We start from the raw sequence: 20,256 nt of genomic DNA, 5'->3' as shown, positions 1-20,256 counted from the left end.
GAGAGACAAAGACCAGGAGGCCCCATCAGAGGTTGCATTCCGGATATGCCCCTTCCAGAACATGGAGTTGGGTTCATTCTTTGGCTCCAAAGAATCACTGGAAACACTGAAATCAAAGTTCACACCCACCAACAGATGTCACAGATTTTCACGTAAAAGGTGGTTCCATTTCCCTCAAAGGTCCAAGAAAAATAAGAGCCAGGACAGTCGGTTCTGTCTTCTGCTATCATCGGGTACACCTTCTGCCCTCTGAGAAAAGGTCAGCTGTCATTTGTTCTAGGCATCGACATTTCAGCAAAGACGAAAATGGGATCTTTGGCAACTGGAACTGGAGCTGAGGTTCACAGTATGAGAACATACTGTGGAGGTTGGAGGGGCCCTGCAGCAAAATGCTGAGCCTGCCTGAAAGCAGGGCCCCAGCCCAATCCCCACCCCAGCCCCCACTCTCCACTTCAGGCATTGAGTCCAAATCAGCCCCCATCCCATGAGTCCAAATCACCCCCTCTCCCCGACTCTTACATTGTAAAGCTGTGGGAACACCATGGCATGATCATGTCAGGATGCACTCAATCAATCACAGAACATGGAGTGCTAGGAACCTAATAGATGACTGGGGCTTCTCTAAAATACAGAAGAAGCCTGACACCCACAGCATAGGCATAGAATTGAGGGAGCCATTAAATGAGATAATAAGTGAGAAGAAGTCTGGGCTGCTGCTGCTGCTGCTGCTGCTAGAGACTGGAAAATCCTGAATACAGACGAGCACTACAGCAGGCTCTTGACACCCTTCAAGCCTCATTCCTGGGGTAATTAGGGAAAGGAAAGAGAGCTGAGCAAATCATGTAATGACCCTGCTTGAAGTTCTCCTGAAAAAGCAGTTCTAGCTCAGGGTAGCACGGAGCACGCCCCTGGGCCGAGGCTCATATTTGTTTCCCTTCACTGGTGTCCAGCGCAGGAGTAAAACCTATACTTGTCTCCCGGGGCAGTTTTCTCTGCCTTCAGCCAGGAATCTTTCCTCCCACCTCTTGAACTAGTCAAGTTCTTACCCATGTCAGGTTCTTTGTACTTTTCCAAGCCCCAGACCTCTGCAGGCCTGGACCCCTCATATTTCCCCCATCAGGGATAAAATGTCACTCATCACCTGACACCCTGTCCAAAGAGAACTCACTCCCTCTCTCCATCTTTTTTTTTTTTAATATCACTATCAGAAGTCAACCTATTAACAGTGTCCCCCACTAAGGTGTGAGCTCCGTGAAGGAGAACCTGTGTGTCTGGCCCACGACCTAGTCCCCACAGCCTACCTCAGTACATGGCAAAGAGAAAGTACTCAGTGATATCCACCGAATGAACGCAGGCATGAACACATGCCAAGGGTCACTGAGAGCGTCACACTTTACTTCAGGGATAGGAAAGAACTCACTGACGATCCCATCTCCCTGGCTCACAGCAGAAAGTAACAGTGGGTTTGGGGGGAGATTTGATATCTATTAATAGCAAGAAGATTTGAGTTCAGATCCTAAATCAGCTGGACTTCTTGGCGTCCTGAGGCACATACATAACCTCCTCTCTAGAACTCAGTGTTCTCATCTGCAAAAAAAAAAAAAAAAACAAGGGCATGGAATGGGCTAGACCAGTGGTTCTCAAACCTGGGCCACTCGCCTGGACCATTTGTGGAGGCTTTTTCAACAAATTTCTTCAACTCAACCCTGACTTATTAAAGTATTTAAGAGTTAGGGAAGGGAGGATCCAAGAATTAAAACTTTTAACAAGGACCCCCACCCCCAGGTGATAATGATCCCTGCAGGGACAGCCAGTTTTCTCCACTAGGAAAAGAGGGCAGGGCCAGGCCCACACCTGCCCTGAAGACTCCCAGAGAACCTTCCAGATGCTCTGCCCAATGCAATCCCAACTAGTGAAGCTTCCAGAACCAGCTTCATTTGCTTCAGACCCTGATCCATGATCATCCACTCATCTGTGGGTAGGTTGGCGAGTGTCAGTCTCTCTCACTTGGACCATCAGCTCCATTAGGGCTGGGACCCTGTGAGTTGTACACCCTTCTACCGCCTCCAGGAAGAGTGTATATGTGTTAGTCGCTCAGTCGTGTTTGATTCTTTGCAACCCCATGGACTGTAACAGCCTTCCAGGCTCCTCTGACCATGGAATTCTCCAGGCAAGAATACTGGAATGGGTAGCCATTCCCTTCTCCAGGATCTTCCTGACCCAGGGATCGAACCCAGATCTCCCGCATTGCAGACAGACTCTTTACTGTCTGAGCCACCAGGGAAGCCCCCAGGAACAGTGCCTGGTACAATATATATTTGTGGCAATATAGGAATGAGTGAGCACACAGGTCCTTTATGGTAGACAGCTGAGAGGCCTAGAGAGGCAAATACACTCAGAGAATCTCCAGGAGAGGGCTCACCATGATGTTACTACCCAGCTCAGTTGGACTCAGAGCCCTTTATCATGAAGCAGCAGATAATTAGCATGTTACAGGGGACAAAGACTGCCCAGTGAGGGGCACGTAAGAGGCAGACAATACTAGATGAGTGCAGGGGAATTTCATGTGGCTGGAGAGCTGCTTAAACCCAAGAGAGAGGGACCATCTAATCCCTTTGAACTGAATTCTTAACCCAGACTCTTTTTTTTTAATTAAAAAAATTTTTATTTATTTCTTGGTTGTGCTGGGTCTTCACTGCTGCATGTGGGCTTTCAATAGTTGTGGTGAGCAGGGGCCACTCCCTACTTGTGGCACACAGCCTTCTCTGCGGGGGCTTCTCTTGTTGAGGAGCACAGGCTCTAGAGTGCAGGCTCCGTAGCTGTGGCCCACGGGCGGGGTTGCGCCGAGGCATGTGATACCTTCTGGGACCAGGGATCAAACCCAAGCTCCCTAGAGCCCCTGCTCCGCAGCAAGAGATGCTACAGCAATGAGCATCCCATGCACTGCCACTAAAGAGTAGCTCCCACTTGCTGCAACCAGAGAAAAGCCCAGACAAAAAAAGATAATTAAATGTAAAAAAAATTTTAAAGCTAACAGGCCTGTGAAGATTAAAAAGAAGGGAACAGTTACTTGGCCTGCAGAACATCTCAGAAAGACACAGACAGACATCAAAACCATTAGCAGGTGCTGATCTTGGAAGTCAGCCTGTATCACATCACCCTTATCAGTAGGCTTGGATGGTGTCCCTACATGTCCAAAGACTTTTCCGAGAGACACTGGTCTATAAAAATGGGATGGAGCTTTTCCTCTGACAGATCGGAGGCAGAAGCAGGAGTAAGGCACCTCCTGAAAACTTGTGCCCACCAACACCAACCGATCGGCACCGGACGAGGTAAGAACTCTCAATAAACAATACACAAGAGAAAAGGTCAAAACTCCAGGAGGGAAACAAGCATAGGCCAGCTCGTCAAAGGATAGATGACTTGGGTTCTGTGTTTTGAATCTCTTTCGCCATACCACTTCCCGGCTAAAATGTACATTACTCTGCTTAGCGCAGTAGGTGTTAACAGGGGCCTGTTAGGCAACTGCTTTTAAAAAAATGGGAGATTTATTACTAGAATTATCAGCAGGCTCCTCTCAAGACAATGTCTAACAATACTGCCATCAACTCAGTCACAGGCACAGAATTTCTTATTTTTCCCTCACAAGACACTTACATGTTTCCTGAGACACTAATTCTAACTCCTCACTGATGAGGATAAAATTAAAAAATAATGAAGAGGTGAGTTTTTTCAAAAGCCAAACTTATCCAATGTGAAGGATTGTCAGTGGATTCCCATATGTCCTTCCCAACATTTCTGCAATAGCGGTTCTTCCTATGGTGTCAGTAAGTAACAGGCAGCTTGACTTGGGCAATGCCGGCACATGGCGAAAGTTGACAAGCCCAATTTTACAAAACTTGACTGATTAGGAAATCCAAACAGAGAGGAGCTCAGAGTCTACTTGCTTCACTGAGGGGAAAGGCCCCAAGACACAAACCTCCATGTTACCTAAAACATGAGCAAAGAAAAAGACAATAGACTCCTGGGAACAGAGGAATCTGACCAGCAGGGGAGGGAAGTAATCTCCACTGGATCACACAGCTGAGCTCAGAGTCAAACAGGGCTCTCCTGCCTGGGTCTAGACCCTGCCTTCTCATTAGCACTGAGGCTCCTCCGCTGCAGAGGATGATAATAATATTGTCTGGTGCCAGATTCGCTGGGAGAATTGTTGCAGATGAAGGGCTTAACACAACTGACCAGTATGAACATGAACCAATACTCACTAAGGAAATACCTATGGACACATCCCAAGAAGTAGAGTGGAGATTTACGCAGCTTACACATTCACAGTCACTAAGGCTGCTCAACGTCAGCCAAGAGGAAGATGCCCCACAGCCAATGGTCAGCGGGAGCATCCAGTGCCCTGCCCACAGGAGGGCCCCAAGAAGTGGATGAATAGGTTAACTTAGTCATTCAATACACACAGGTGAGCTTCCTACATTATGGCTGCCACCAATATCATAGTGTGGACTGACCAGTGCCACCATCAGACAAAGCCAGCGGCTCTCCCAGAACAAGGGAATGGGCTTTAAAAAGAGAGAAGCCCCGAAATGGTCTCACTCATAGGGAGATGACTCCGGCCTTGGTACACTGAGCTAACACGCTAGGATAGCCCAGTGACCAAGTGAGTGGAGGCTGCCAAGCCGAGGGCTGATTCCTGGGGTGGTTTAGTCCTGATCAGGCAAAACTACCAGCTGGGGGCAGACAGTGGGTAAAGGTGAGCATACTGGCCACTCTGTAAACGCGAGTTTCACCAAGTAAAAAATGAGAACACAGGCCTTCCATCTCAGCACTGTGTGGAGTTTAGAGCAACTGACATCCATTCACACTCCACAAAGGGACCGGCATGTGATAAGCTCACATCAACAAGGACACTGCTATACATTAGCTGCCTGAAAACAAGCAGAGACCTTGACTACCACAGGAGTGACAACACTCGCAGCTTGATCATTCAAAACACTTGAGTTCCCCAGCTGGTGACTCAGATCACTGAAAGGCTATTTGAATCCGGAAGACTGGTAGGAGAATGTGGGACCGTACAGTTAAGATCTGGGCAGGGCATGGCCTGTACTTAAAGGGTGCCACCAGCCCATAGATACCTCTGCGCAAAGTTAAATAAGCTGTAGAAAAAGGGGCCCTTCCTCAAGATACTGACTGTCATGGGCTAAAACGCCGTCCCTCGAATACGGTATACTGATCAGAATATTGACAATGTGAGTGGCACCTTCCTATAAGAGCTAGGACCCTGGCATGTGCACAACCAATACAAATATACTGGCAGCCCTGTGGTCCACTGGGAATGTGGTGTCTGACTAAGCCCTCCTTTGCAGATATCGGCCACAAGATGCTGACCCTGTGGGCCTTGGCCATCATGCTAGCCGTCCAGGCAGGAGCGCTTGACCTATCGACCTCACCTTCACAGGTGGGAGCCCCTCCTGACAAAATAACCTCTGGGTTTCCCGTTCATTTCCCGATCAGTGTGCCTGACCCACAAGTCCCCAGAATTTCCTCAATCAGAAAAGGCTCTCTACCTCTGAGACGTGCAGCTGGGACCTCAGGAGCCAGATGTTCACCCGTGGCCAAATACCTTGTGTCTAGCAGCAAACTCAATGACTGTAAGTAAGATTCGTTTTACCTGCACAGCTTTGACTTTCTACCCCTTCACACATGCTTTTCATCTCCAAGCCCAAAGGCTAGTTACACCTTCTGGACAGGTGGTTCTGAAATAAGAGGTGATAGCCGTATCACCTTTGGGGCTTATTACCAATCAGCTGCCTGGACCCCACTCACAGACATTCTGGTGCAGCAGTACCGCCGCGGGCCGGAGGGCAGTTCAGACAGTGCTACACGTGACAGTTGTAACCCATCAAACAGCGACTTGGTGGTAGAGGCTGTTAATTTCACTGTCAGACATAAAAAAAAAAACTTAAAAGATATGAATATAGAATTAACACCCTTGTGGGGGCTTCCCTGGTAGCTCAGTGGTAAAGAATCTGCCAGCCAATGCAGGAGATGTGGGTTGGATTCCTGGGTCAGGAAGATCCCCTGGAGAAGGAAACATCAACCCACTCCAGTATTCTCGAGTCGGAAATCCCATGGACAGAGAAGCCTGCCAGGGTTACATTCCAAGGGGCCTCAAAAGAGTCAGAGAAGACTTAGTGACTAAACAACAGCAACACGCTTGTACCCACCACTGAGACGGAGGAATAAAATGGGCCATAGGACTGAAGACCCCTAGGCTCCTACTGGGGCTGCACTGCTCCACCCTCCATCTCCTCTCCTGAGAAGGCCTCTGGCCTGATTCTTTTCCTCCTGCCATTTCTTTATATTTTATGATGTGGATATTCCTTCTCAAGATAAATACTTGCACTAAGTGCTATAAAGTTTTCTAAAGGTGACCTGCTTGCACTGTCTCTCAAACCTAAACGTTTCTGAGGTAGTTCATTCGTGCTGTAATGAGAAATTCTGGTCCGTTCACTTTTGCTGCAGTATTGTACCCAGTGAATCCTCCATGATTCATGCAGCTAGTCGATTTCCTTTTAAAAACAAAATTGCAGTATAGTTGATACAATGTTTCAGGTGTACAGAAAAATGATTCAGTTTCTTATATATATATTTTTCATAGTCTTTGCTATTATGGTTTATCATAAGGTTTATCATAAGATATTGGCTTCCCTGGTGGCTCAGATGGTAAAGACTCTGTCCGCAATGCAGGAGACCTGGGTTCAATCCCTGGGTTGGAAAGATCCCCCGGAGAAGGAAACAGCTACCCACTCCAGTATTCTGGCCTGGAGAATTCCATGGTCTATATAGTGCATGCGGTCGCGAAGAATTGGACACAACTGAGCCACGATCATTTTCACTTCCATAAGATATTGAATATAGTTCCCTGTTGTATACAACAAGCACATGTTGTCTATCCTTTCCCCCACCCACTTGGTAACCATAGGTTTGTTTTCTAAGCCTGTAAGTCCAGTTCTTTTTTGTAAATATTAAGTATGTTCACTTGTATCATTTTTTTAGATTCCACATATAAGTGATATCATGCATTTGTCTTTGTCTTACTTCAGTTAGTTTGATAATCTCTAGATCCATCTGTGTTGCTGCAAGTGGCATTATTTCATTCTTTTTTATGGCTAAGATTCCATTGTGTGTGTGTGTGTGTGTGTGTGCACGTGTGTACCACATCTTCTTTATTCATCTGTCAATGGACATTAGGGTCACTTCCATGTCTTAGCTATTATAAATATTGCTGCTATGAACATTGGGGTGCATGTGTCTTTTTGGTTTTTTGTTCGCTTGCTTGTTTTAATTTCCATTTCTTATTTATTTGGTTGTGCCAGGCCTTAGCTGTGGCACACGGGATCTTCAGTCTTCACTGCACCATGCACAATCTTTAGTTGCAGCGTGTGACCTCTTAGACACAGCATGTGGGATTTAGTTCCCCAACCAAGGATCAAACCTGGGCCCCCTGCATTGGGACTGGGGAGTCTTAGCCACTGGACCACAGGGAAGTCCCAGCATGTATCTTTTTTAATTAGTGTTTCTGTCTTTTCTGGATATATGCCCAGGAGTAGAACCGATGGGTGAAATGGTAACTCTATTTTTAGTTTCTTAAAGAAACTCCATACTGCTCTCCACAGTGGCTGCATCAATTTACATTCCCACCAACAGTGGAACCCTCTCCAGCATTTATTATTAAATGTAAAAGTCTACATTTATAAATGTAGACTTTTTGATGCTGGCCATTCTGATTGGTGTGAGGTGCAGAACCACACGGATGGAGAACAGGAGATCCAGATCAGTGAGCTCCATTACCTCTCTAGCCACCTCCTGCCCTACACAGCACTTAAAATCAGTGCTCGCTCACTTGGCCTGCCCCCAGGGAATCATGCTGCAGGTTCCATCATATACCCCTGGTACCCCTGAGGCAAAACTTGGCCTCAGAAAAGAGAAGAGCCTGCCCCAGGCCACTTGACCTTCAAGGGGCAGAACCTAGACTATATGTATATACTCTGGGCTGCTAGGCTCAAAAGCTAAACTAGGTCCTTTCATGCCATGCTCAAATTGCTTTAGAGTAACATACTCAATACCAGGTTGGTCTCAGGTAGGTGCTGCTGCTGCTGCTAAGTCGCTTCAGTCGTGTCTGACTCTGTGTGACCCCATAGATGGCAGCCCACCAGGCTTCCCCATCCCTGGGATTCTCCAGGAAGAAACACTGGAGTGGGTTGCCATTTCCTTCTCCAATGCATGAAAGTGAAAAGTGAAAGTGAGGCCACTCAGTCATGTCTGACTCTTAGCGACCCCATGGACTGCAGCCCACCAGGCTCCTCCATCCATGGGATTTTTCAGGCAAGAGTACTGGAGTGTGCTGCCATTGCCTTCTCTGCAGGTAGGTGCTAGTAGAGGCTAACTCCTAAGAGGGGACAGGTATGTTTCTGGAACACCAGGCTGTCCTTGTAGGGAGCAGTGGCAGGAATTGATATTTCGGGGAGGCATGATATTAAATGCCTATGGGTCCCACAACTCAATGGTGCTGGCTCTCCAGCTGGAAAGCTTCCTCTGGCTGAACCGGCTGGGCAGCTAGCAGCAGGATCATTTCTCTCGACCCTTTTCAGATCTGAATGCCACCCTGACCCCGAAGATAGAGAACATGCTGAAGTGCGAGGAGATAAATCTGGCCGGTGTGTTGGGAGAAGTGATATCCACAGTGTCCAACTCTGGCCTGCTGTCTGTGTTAGATCTTACTTCATCCCTTGATATCCTTGGAGGTGGTGGCCTTGGTGGTATTCTGGGAAAGGGGAGCAGCAACAAGTCCCCAAAGCATCCCCAGTCATTGCTCTCAGAAGCCACTGGTGCTGTCAGTGACCTCGGCCAGGGGGCTCTGGGCAGTCTGCCACTCCTTGGTGGAGAGAATGCTGTCAAAGAACTTGTTGACAGCACTGGTCTCTTGACTGGTGACAAACTCAAAGAAACCACTGAGGGCATACTGAACAGTGTGGTGCCAAAAGACATCAACAGTGCGCTCACTGGCCTGCTGGGAAATATCGACTTGGAAGATCTCTTGTTAGGGTAAGTGCTTCCTTGACCCTAATGTCTGGCACAAGACAAAAGCTACTGTTTGGAGATACCAATGTTCAGCCCCCAAAAGGGCAACCACGTTTTCATGAAGCAATATTTTAACTCGGTGCTGAAAGGCTATACTTTTGGGGGGAAATATGATCAAGATTTGTTGACCTTAAAGAACTGGGCCACCTTTTTTTTGAGAGTGGCAGTGATGTCTGTGGAACTTCCCCCAAGAGCCAGAACTATTATGTTTAAAAAAAAAAAAAAGGAAGGAGGAAAGAAAGAACCAAGTGGGTAAGGGGGCTGGGGAGTCCCAGAGATAGATGGGTGGGTAGGTTGTTAACTGCCTGCTTCAAAGGTGTTTCTCTTGTTACCCAGACTGATTCCTTGAGCCAGGACTGACACTTATACTTGATGCTGTCACTTTACAGATTAGAGGTTGAAAAAGTGACTGTGGAGAACATGACGTCAACCATGACAGGCAACGGAATCCTTGTCCACGCCGTGACTACTGCCTTCATAGGTGGAAACGGGTGAGCCTATTTCCAAATCAGTCAGCTGGGACAGGCTGGACTAGTGACTTAAGATCTAGTGTCCAAGAGCCAAGCAGAGACAACAACGAGTAAGGCAGGATGGTTGAGGATGGAGCGAAAGGGGCACCAGGCCCAGCTGCCTCTCTCCTCCAGCCCCGAGGAGCAAGGTGGCAACATAACACCACAGCACCCCACTCTCAAATAGTACTACAATAAAAGCCAGAAATCCAGATCTCCATGTGAAATCTGCATAATTTGATAGATGAGCAATGAAGACAGAAACCATGGAGAACTCATTTCATATCAACATGTACACTGGTCTTAGGGGAAATTCAGTTCAGTTCAGTCGCTCAGTCGTGTCCGACTCCTTGTGACGCCATGAATTGCAGCACGCCAGGCCTCCCTGTCCATCACCAACTCCCAGAGTTCACTCAAACTCACGTCCATCGAGTCGGTGATGCCATCCAGCCATCTCATTCTCTGTCGTCCCCTTCTCCTCCTGCCCCCAATCCCTCCCAGCATCAGAGTCTTTTCCAATGAGTCAACTCTTCACATGAAGTAGCCAAAGTACTGGAGTTTCAGCTTTAGCATCACTCCTTCCAAAGAACACCCAGGACTGATCTCCTTTAGAATGGACTGGTTGGATCTCCAAATATGCCTTCCAAATAATCTTGACCCTCCAAGGAGAGTCAACTCACTCTACAAACACTTTGCTAGGAAGCTGAGAGGAAACAGAGATGGTTAAAATGCCCTCAGGAAACTAGAGATTTAAACACGCATGCGTATACACATTCACTCATCCACCTAATGGGTAGTTAATAACCGCTGCTCTGTACCAGATGCTGTGTTGGGCAGAGGGAAGACTAAAGGCAGGCGGTCCCTGCCTTCAGTGGATGTCAACATTTGGGGGAGGGACAGGTTAACAGAGGAGGCCCAGGGCACCCAGGAAAATGTGAGAGGGGCAAGGGAATCCATACTGGGAAGGAGATTTCTTGGACTAATACATTCATATCCCTGATACTTATCACTGATTAAGCTCCAGCCAGGCCCTTAACTGAGGTAGTCTGAACTCATGAAGCCTCTTGACAACCTCATCAGGAAAGCAGTCCTGTTTCTAAACTAGAAAACCAGTTTAAACTAGGAAAACCAGTTATAAACCTTGCTCAAAGTCCCTCAACCAAACGACGGCAGTGACAGGATTTGAGCCCAGGTGTTCAGCTTCCAGAGTCCATATCTGTGACCACTACAGTTAACAGTGTCAGGGAGAACCATCTATCTTCTCCAAAATATCTGACTCAAAGAAGACCAGGCTCTGGAAAACTGTGGGTTTTTCCTGTCCGTTGTCACCCACACAACAGACAAGTGGGAGTGCTGGGCACAAAAGTGAACTTGTAATGGGCATCTTGTTACCAGTCAGCCTGGTGCCACCCAACAAAAAAAGACCCTTGAAGCCTGGTTTGGAGGGTGATTTTGACAATGTTTATTGAATACCTTTGAACCAAGCTCTGAATTCTATGCACAGGAGATTGGCCAACGATGGGGCATACTTATTGGAAAGCACCGAACTTACCCTCACTAAAATAACCTGGTGATTCCCAAAATGCCTATCGCTTGGCTGAGTGACATCTTGCAATGGGACCTGGGTTCACCTGCGTCTTGTTCTCCACAGCCTAGCAGGACCTGTAGTCAGCATACTGGGATTTCAAGTGCATGCAGATGTAACTCTGGAAATTGGAATTTCCAGCAACAACACACAATGTGTCAGCCTCCTAGTCCAGGAGAAGAACATCGAAGTCAAGAACGTCAACCTGCAGATAGCAGAGGTGTATGTGAGACCATTTTTTCTCATTTTCTGGATCAAGTGGCCTATATGTCAGGATATCCTTGCTTGTACCACACCTAGAGACCAGCTCAGCCAACCCAGTGGTTTGAACCATCAATAAAGGAGGCCCAGAGAAGGGCCTCTGCTTGCAAATGGCCCACTGGGCCTGAGCACAGCCTTCTCTCACTCTGCCCGTGTTCTCTTTGCTAAGCATACTTTTGTACTCAGTTCTATTTTCCTGCATAAGCAATCCATTCACCTAGATCAAAATTCAAATGACTCAAAAGCCATACAATACAAGTCTCCCTCTCACCCATATACACCGGCTAATTATCCTTCCTGGAAGCAACCAATGGATCCAATTTTTCCATTGGCTTTCAGAGATATTATTTGCTATGCAACAAACATGCATGTGTATACACACACAGAAATGGGCTGGTTTATTATATACAATTTTCTGGCCTCTGCTGATATTTTTAAAAATTGCTTGGAATTGGCCATCAGAATATAAATAGCTTCTTGATATTTTATGGCTGTCTAGTACTCCATTATGAAGATACACTATCACTTACTTAACAGATCCTTATCAAGGAATAATTGTTTTTTTTCCAGCTACTAACTTTTGTACTCAACCGGTGAATAAGTTCCCAGACAAGTCTGTTTACCACTGTCATGGTAACTGAAGGATAAATTCCTCCCTGTGAGATTGCTGGGTCAGCCCTCTGGCTTTGGTAGTTTTCTTAGGTATTCTTCCATCTTCCTTAGTGACTAAAACTGAAGGCAAAAGAGCTTAGGGAACAAAGTAAATAGCAGGACATCACTGCCATTGGTTCGTCAATGGATGTTGGGCAAATGTTAAGGATCACACAGGTATACACGTGTGATACGTGTTCTCCACGTGTATCTTCCCCAGGGTCACAGGTGTCTTGCCTCTGCCTCTGCCCTTGGATGATACCATCTCTCAATTGCTGACAGTAACTATGAACGAGAATGTAAGTCGTGGGACGGGGAGGGCACTGCCTCGGAGGTCTATGTTGCTGGGGGACACAGGAAGAGGCCCTTACCTCAGATACAGTCTGGTGCTAGAGGGACATCAGGCCTCAAGAGGCCTGTTTCTACGGAAGCATCCCCTGCCCCACCCCCAGCCCCAAATACCCCAGTAGCAGGATAGGATAATGCTCCAGGTTGGGGCAGGAGTAGGGGAGGATGAGCTCTGGCAAAAAGGAAACCAGGAAGTAGGACAGGGAGAAGAGGAGGACAGACGGAAGGGGACAGGAGGACAGGACTGCTGCTCTCCCTTGGCAAAGCTAACGATGAGCCCTTTAACAGATTGAAGGATCAAAATCATGTGGCATTGAGCTCAGTGACGTCAACGAATGCAAGAACTGTGAGTACAAACACCAGACCCCCACCCTCCCCAGCGGGGCTGCCCAGGTCAATGGAGGGAGGTGGCCCAGGCTCCTTTGGATCCTATAGGTGATAGGAGAGGACGGAGCTGTAAGGTGCATCCCCAAGCACCCAGGCTGGAAATGTGGCAACTTAGCAGCTTCGCTGAACCACAGTGACTCATTCTCCAGGACACAGAGCCCCTCTGGAGTCTCTGGTAGCTCCTCAGTCCCAGTGGTGTGCAAAGTACACAGTGTGGAGCTTGAGCAAGGAGCACCCTCACACCAAGGAAGCTGGGAAGCAGAAATTCCCTCTCACGTCTCCTAACATCCAGGAGACCAAGATAACAGGACGCAGTAGGATGGCAGTTGCCAAGACAGTTCAAGCAGGAACCTGTCGACATTTCCCAGGACCCAGAGCAGATGAAATATGGGGCCTGGGCAGCGAGACTCTTTTAGTTGTCACATCACCTTCCTCTCCATAGTCTCCTCCTAGACACATGTGAAAAGCTAGTGAGGCAGCAGGTTTCTGCCTGGGACCAAGGGAGAGGGAGGCGCCCAGGGCACAGCCTCCAGGGGACTGCGGCGCCTCCACAGGCTCTCTTTCCCTCTCACCTGCAGCTACTGGCTTGTTCAACTACCAAGTCAAAAGTCCCAGGATTTCTGCAGAAGGTCTTTCAATCCTCTACTGTGTAAGTGTTCTTTGTGCTTATGAATGGGTTCTGTAAGAGGGCTGGAGACATCCCTGAACTCACCAAATAAACTCCAAATCATGACAAACCAGTCTTCCTCCCTTCTCCGATCCCCAGACCTCCACCTGGGGCGATCTCCAGGCTTCTACCGTAACAGCTGAGTGCCTGCTACATGGGCCAGCCGTGTTTTCCCTTCCAGTTACGTCTAATGCACAGTGCCTGAGATGCATACCCAACAACGACAACTTTTTCTTGACCAGTAGGATGTACCCAGCAGCGGTTAGATATTCAACAGACTATATTTAAGGAAAGAAGAAGTGCAGACTCTCCCACCCACCCTCTCAATCACTGAAGGAATGGAAAACTAGGCCATGAGGAGTACTGAAGAGAGGCAAGGTTTTGGGCCCACTTACTCTACTCGTGGGATCCCTCTGCACAGACATCCCAAGTACAGATATATTTAAGCACAAAGAAATACAAGTATTAATGACAAGGGGGGAAAAAACTGGAAATGAACTAGAAGGAAATAACTAAGCTAACTATGAGATTATTAGAAATGTTTACACAGTATGAAGGTACGGTTAATTTTTTAAAGCAAAATACAAGTGATATTATGTACAGGCAAAGAAAGACAATAAGGTGAAATATTAGTGATATCCACTTAAAATCTTTTCCCTTCTTCGTACTTCTCTGGACTTGTCAAACTTCCTGCCATGTGCAATCTGCATTTTATAAACAGGGCACAATGGATACAAAAGGAAGAGGAATCATTCAAAGGAGGCAGAATTCCATAGATAAGATGAGCCTTGAGGGTGCTTGACAAGACAGTCATTGCAAGCTTGGGAGAACTGTGAGTTAGGTACAAACACGCATATACACACACATATTACCTGAGGCAACATTGAAATGGAGGAACTCGCTGGAAAATGAAGACATGTAGCTTCTCTTGGAAAATCGGAGGTCTGGGGGACCGAGGGGCACTGTTTCAGGGCTAATCGGCTGGAGACGGCAGTGCTTCCTCCTCTGTAAGGGGCTCCTCTCTCCCACGACTCCCCTACAGTCCCGCAACAAGGGGGCAGGGAGGTCACCTGTGCTTTGTCTTCATGCTCGTCCACTGTGGGGTTCACACGGGGCCACCTCACTCCTCAGCATCACAGACGGGCCTTCAAAGACCCTGAAATTGATGGCAGTCTCACACGATAACAGGGATGTTTCTCTTGTTCTCTCTCTAGGCCTACTTTAACCAAAATAAATCCCCTGTGCCTGGAAGCCATCTTCCTCCAGATCCTAAAAATGTCAACACTGCCGTGATTTTGTCCCAAATGATGCTCAGGGAGATTGTCACTAAAAGCGCCAAGGAGAGCTCTGTCAAGGTGAGCCTCATCCACATGGCCCTTCGACCCTCCTGTTTGCTTAAGTCTAGCCTATCAACCTCTAAGTGTGAGAAGGTAGAAATGCCAAGTGGGTTCTGGACTGCTCTTCCAGAGATAAAGACGAGGAACGCTATGGGATACAGATTTTCCCTTAATGATCGTCTAGTTGGGTCTTGTATATAATGCACTAGGGGAAAGGAGAGAGCAGGGCACAGGGGGAGCAGGAGCTCTGGGAGGCAGAGCTGCTTCTCTCCATTTTACAGGCAACCAAAGTGAGGGAAGCAACTTAACCAACACTCACAGCATGTGCAAGGGAGTGGGTTTATCTATAGGAGGTATTCACTTGCTTCCTGCCCAGAAAGTGGTAGAAGGCAGGTAGTTATAACAAAATCATAATCTTCAGTACTCTCTATGTGCCAGGCTCTATTTCAATGCTTCCTTAACACAGTCTCCCAAAATCATCAAGTGCAGAGCTATCTGCTACAAGAGCACAGAAAGAAATGGGCTCTAAAATGGATGAGGAGTAATAGAAACACGCTTCTGTGTCATGGGCCCCACTGTCTTTTCGAGAAAGGAAATAAGATAAAGGGAGATGTCTGGAATGAGATGGTGTCTGTGTGCTCATATCAGCTATGGCAGCACCCAGCAAGGTGACCAATGCATACCACAGGATCCATAAAAATCTGAATGATGGAATCGAGCAATGCATGGATATCTCACCATACAACATCCTGCAGCCCTCTCCCTCTCCATACTCTATAAACGATGACTTCTTTACCACAGATAAACAACCTGGAAGCGGCGATCACCAAAATCGTTTACCACCACCTGCCGAACAACAAAATCAATGCCGCCTACTGGGTCACTATAGTGAAGGATGGTGAGAACATAGCCACTGGGCAGACGGTGAGTGCTGAGTAACAAATCGGGAACGGCTGTGAGGAGGAACAAATAGGAGCAGAGGTCCCATGGAAAGAAGAGTGCTCTGGGGGGGAACTACTACCAAAACTCTGGGGGTCAGAGTGCCTGGGTGTCCCTAGGAGGAGGAGGCCAACCAGGCTGGTGGGCTGTCTCCTAAGACCTGGTCGCCTCCACGCCAGGCCTCACCTGTCACCTTGCTGGTCATATCACACCATGACACGTTTGCTGAGTAGCCTGGTGAAGGTATTTTCAACTCATGTTTGTTTTATATTCATGTAGGAAGTCACCATCTCCCATGCAAGTGAGATTTCAAACAACAAAATCAAAACAACCATCAAGACTGACAGGTACGGTCTATAACTACAAACTCCTCTTGCCATTCATCAGCATAGGATGCAATATCAAGAAACCAATTCAGAAACTACTGTATAGGCACAGGGAGCTCAAGCCGGTGCTCCGTGACAACCCAGAGGGGTGGGATGGGGCGAGGGTGGGGGTGGCTCAAGAGGGAGGGGACATACGTATACTTATGACTCATTCATGTTGTTGTACGGCAGAAGCCAACACAATATTGTAAAGCAATTATCCTCTAATTAAGAAAAAAAGAAGAACCCAATTCAAATCACATGCAAAGAATAATGGACAAGGCCTTTGAGAAATACTTGGATTATTACAGGGAAATCAGAAAGTTTTACTCACATGCTGTTATGCACCTTAAATCTGCTCTTTCTCCTCTGTATTTATTACAACATTTTATAAGTGACTTCAAGAAGGAACTGAGCTAATACCTAAACTCTACTTTAGAATTGGTTAATAATTGTTATTTGGAAATAATTTTTCCTTGTCTTTCCTGACAGTGCTAAACACAGCGTGATACCCCCTGAGGCTGTAAGTCAATCTGATTTTTCAAAATATTTATCTATGATAGGTGAGAAATTATTTTCAAGCCAGGCACTCAGGACTCTACAAAAAAAAAAAAGTCACGCAGATTGGATCACAGACGCAATGTGGAGCAGGACTGCAGGTTCCAAACCTAGGTTCTCTCTGGGAAGCTATTAAAACCCGGTTCCCCAAGCTCATTCAGTGACCTCAGTCAATGACCTAAAGGCAGGCCTAGAATCTGTGCTCTTTGTGTTGGGTGATTCGGATACACCAGGAAGTCTTGAGGGTCCACAGAAAGGAAGAAAAGATGATGTGGATTCTAATTACGCCTTGGCTCACCAGAGCATCTCACTACCCCCACCTTTATGACACTTGATCTTCCACACACATAAGTATACTTTCATTCAACAAACATTTAGTGAGCGTCACTACATGCTGCTGCTGCTGCTGCTGCTAAGTCGCTTCAGTTGTATCCAACTCTGTGCGACCCCATAGATAGCAGCCCACCAGGCTCCCCGTCCCTGGGATTCTCCAGGCAAGAACACTGGAGTGGGTTGCCATTTCCTTCTCCAATGCATGAAAGTGAAAAGTGAAAGTGAAGTCGCTCAGTCGTGTCTGACTCCTAGCGACCCCATGGACTGCAGCCTACCAGGCTCCTCCATCCATGGGATTTTCCAGGCAAGAGTACTGGAGTGGGGTGCCAACATGTATGACCCTAAATCTGTAACATGAAACAATGGTGAGGTCCCAGATTCCGGGAGTGATGCTCTAGTTTAAGCAGGAGGACAGGGACAGATTAAAACCATATATAAATTAAGCCCCATCATTAAGAGTCTGGTAACCACACACTGGCTGGAGGCACACAATATGCACTCAGAGGCGAACAGCCTTATGTCTGTGTCCCAGGTGTCAGCCCTGAGACAGGGGGATGTCAGCTGAGAGGTAGACTTTGGGAGTCAGTGTAAGCCTGGGTTGCTTCACCTTATCTGTACTGGGCCAAGCTCTGTGCAGGGGAAGGATCACAGAAGGCATGAACCCTGACCTCATGTAACTACCCACCTAACAGGGAACAGAGACTGATGAAATAGCTATCAACTGACCATGAAAAAGACAGAGGGCAGAAAGCATGAACTGGTAGGCAGACCATGGGTTCACTGAGAAAATGATGCCTGGACTCAGCCCTGAAGAAGGAGCAGGGGTTTACCAGGGAGCAAAGGTGTAAACCAGGTAGAGGAAACAGGACATTCAAAGGGTAGGCAGCGTGGACTTCTAGGCCTGTTGAGGGGAATGCAAAAGAAGGGAGGTAAACAGAGCACCAGATCCAAGGGGACCCAGAACAGATCCCGAAGAGTACAGTCCATCCTCCGAAATACTCAAACGGCATTTGGCCTGAGGGCACACAGCTGCATCTCAGTGCCTACAGCAATGTCTGGAACATGACAGGAACCCAAGAAACACTGGCCAAGGAGCCACCCAAGGCATCAAAAACCTACTTGAAAGGCCTTTGAAAATCCCCAAAGAATTAGAGGCCTGAGGGATAGATTGAGATCCACCTCCCCACATAGCCTTGTCGAGTACCAGGAAAAAAAAGAGCCCACATGTCCAGAGGAACCCAAGACCACTTTCCACTATGTGAGGACGAGCTGGGAGGCTAGCAGATGTACTAACAAAAACACTCCACCCATCTCTTTCAGGAGGAGGAAGAAAGAGGTGTGCTACGTGAAGTTCTGAAGAAGCTTCTATTTGCTGTTACCAGTACGTGGAACTAGTAACATGAACACCAGAAAAGTCAGTGTCACTGAAAGGCAGGGACGGGACAGCACCCTGCAGCCTGTGCCACAGCAGCGAGCAGAGTATCATCTGGTCATTGCGGGGCTGAAGAGCACGTTTTTATTTTCAGATAGGGACCGCAGCATCTTGAGATGGCAAAACGTGAAAACCAAATCAAAATGTTTCTTCTCCCGGTCCAAATGAAATCCAGCCCACTGGGTGTCTTCAGAACAGCATTATGCCACTTAGAGGAAAGAAACATGGGCCTCGTCACCTAGTCACATAGATAACAGAGTTTGAGAAATTTAGAAGTATGAGTTCATAACCCTGATGATCATCAAGAGATAGAGCACAAAATGCCATCTAAGCATATTAATGATGAACTCTAGAGGGGTTGATGTATTGCAAATGAAATCAAAAGAGCAAGGATTAATTCTTCTGGTTTCTTAAGAGAAAGAGGGCAGACATGCCAGCATCTCTCTTGGTTTCGATTATACCCATCAGATTTCCAGTTAGCTCTAGGGTCCTTGAGAACTCACCCTCACACACACACAAGACTGGGAGAAACTGTGTCTTAACTCAGATCCCTCTGCTGAAGGGGCGGGGGAGAGATTTCCCCTAGAGCCACACTCTGCCCAGAGACATTCTCCAGTTGACTGTGGCTAAAACAACCCACCCTAGCCATTGTTTCTTTCAACTCACATCATAAGATGTGCCTTCTTTTTTTCAGGAAATGTAAATCAATGGAATATTCCACTAGGAGTAATCCCAAATTCTCTAAACAGTGCCAAGCTTCAAGTGCTTAAATCGGTAAGAGAAAGAAATACAAACATTTTCCTTTCACATTAAAGTCCACTCTGCACCTCAGTCTTCAGAGTAATGAATAAGGCCAGTGGGCCCTGGCATCAACGTCTGTCTGGGCTGCCTTACCAGCTCCATTCAGTCTCCCTAGTCTCTCCTAAGCAGATTCATTGCCTACTGTCCCTTTCGTTATCATGTAAGTTCTAACCCTGAGACTGGAAACACGTGCACACATGCCCAGTCATGTCCAACTCTTTGCAACCCCATGGACTGTAGCCCACCAAGCTCCTCCGTCCATGGGATTTTCCAGGCAAGAATACTGGAATGTGTTGTCATTTCCTCCTCCAACGGATCTTTCCAAGCCAGGTATCGAACCCATGTCTTCTGCATCGGGAGGCAGATTCTTTACCACTGGGCCATCGGGGAAGCCCTGCATCCCCACTACACATTCCCGATTCCTCCACACCGCCGCCTTGTGACTGAAAAGCCTCTTGTTCTTTACCACCCTGACTCAGACTTCCCCTTCTTCCCATCTATCTAACCTCACACTTAGGGAAAAGTGAAAAGAGAACTTGCTTTCTGAAAAATAGTTAAAAGGATGGAACCTTTATGTAAATTTGCCACCAGGAAAACAGTGAAAGAGGGATGGAACTAGAGAAGATATACCAGAGAGTAAAGAAGTTTAGAATCTCCATCACCCTTACAATGTTCCATTCTTGATAAACATGTCTAATGAGTTTGCCATCTGACTGGGAAAACATTAATTTCTTTCATGTTGGCTCAAATTTCAGAAGCCTTACATTCCGATTTTTACTTAATCCCCCAAAGTCCATGAATCTGTGACCAAATCAATTACTACAGTGTAGAGGCTGGTAAAATCAGCACTTGCCTCAATGTTAGCTTTCTACCTCCTACTCTTAGGCTCCGTAACTATGAGGGGCCTGGACGTATCACTTTGCCTCCCGCATT

General features: G+C 47.2%; 2 protein-coding genes across 7 annotated transcripts in view; one reads left to right on the top strand and one right to left on the bottom strand.

The window, feature by feature from the left end:
• CDK5RAP1 (CDK5RAP1 mitochondrial tRNA methylthiotransferase) overlaps positions 1–20,256 on the bottom strand; it is a 61,636-nt gene that overhangs the window by 740 nt on the left and 40,640 nt on the right. The window lies entirely within an intron of this gene.
• Positions 5,387–19,442, top strand: LOC147360384 (vomeromodulin-like). Its single transcript, XM_086331242.1, has 11 exons — positions 5,387–5,657; positions 8,661–9,114; positions 9,540–9,641; positions 11,311–11,466; positions 12,377–12,455; positions 12,793–12,850; positions 13,470–13,540; positions 14,773–14,913; positions 15,697–15,819; positions 16,114–16,181; positions 19,197–19,442. The coding sequence occupies exons 1-11, from the start codon at positions 5,387–5,389 to the stop codon at positions 19,333–19,335; spliced, it is 1,662 nt and encodes a 553-aa protein (XP_086187368.1). The 3' UTR covers positions 19,336–19,442.

This window comes from Bos grunniens, chromosome 13, assembly GCF_055505025.1.
Source record: "Bos grunniens cultivar Pamir isolate PY7600 chromosome 13, Bosgru_T2T1.0, whole genome shotgun sequence".
NCBI classification, from domain to species: domain Eukaryota; kingdom Metazoa; phylum Chordata; class Mammalia; order Artiodactyla; family Bovidae; genus Bos; species Bos grunniens.
This window is presented reverse-complemented; position numbering and strand designations above follow the sequence as displayed.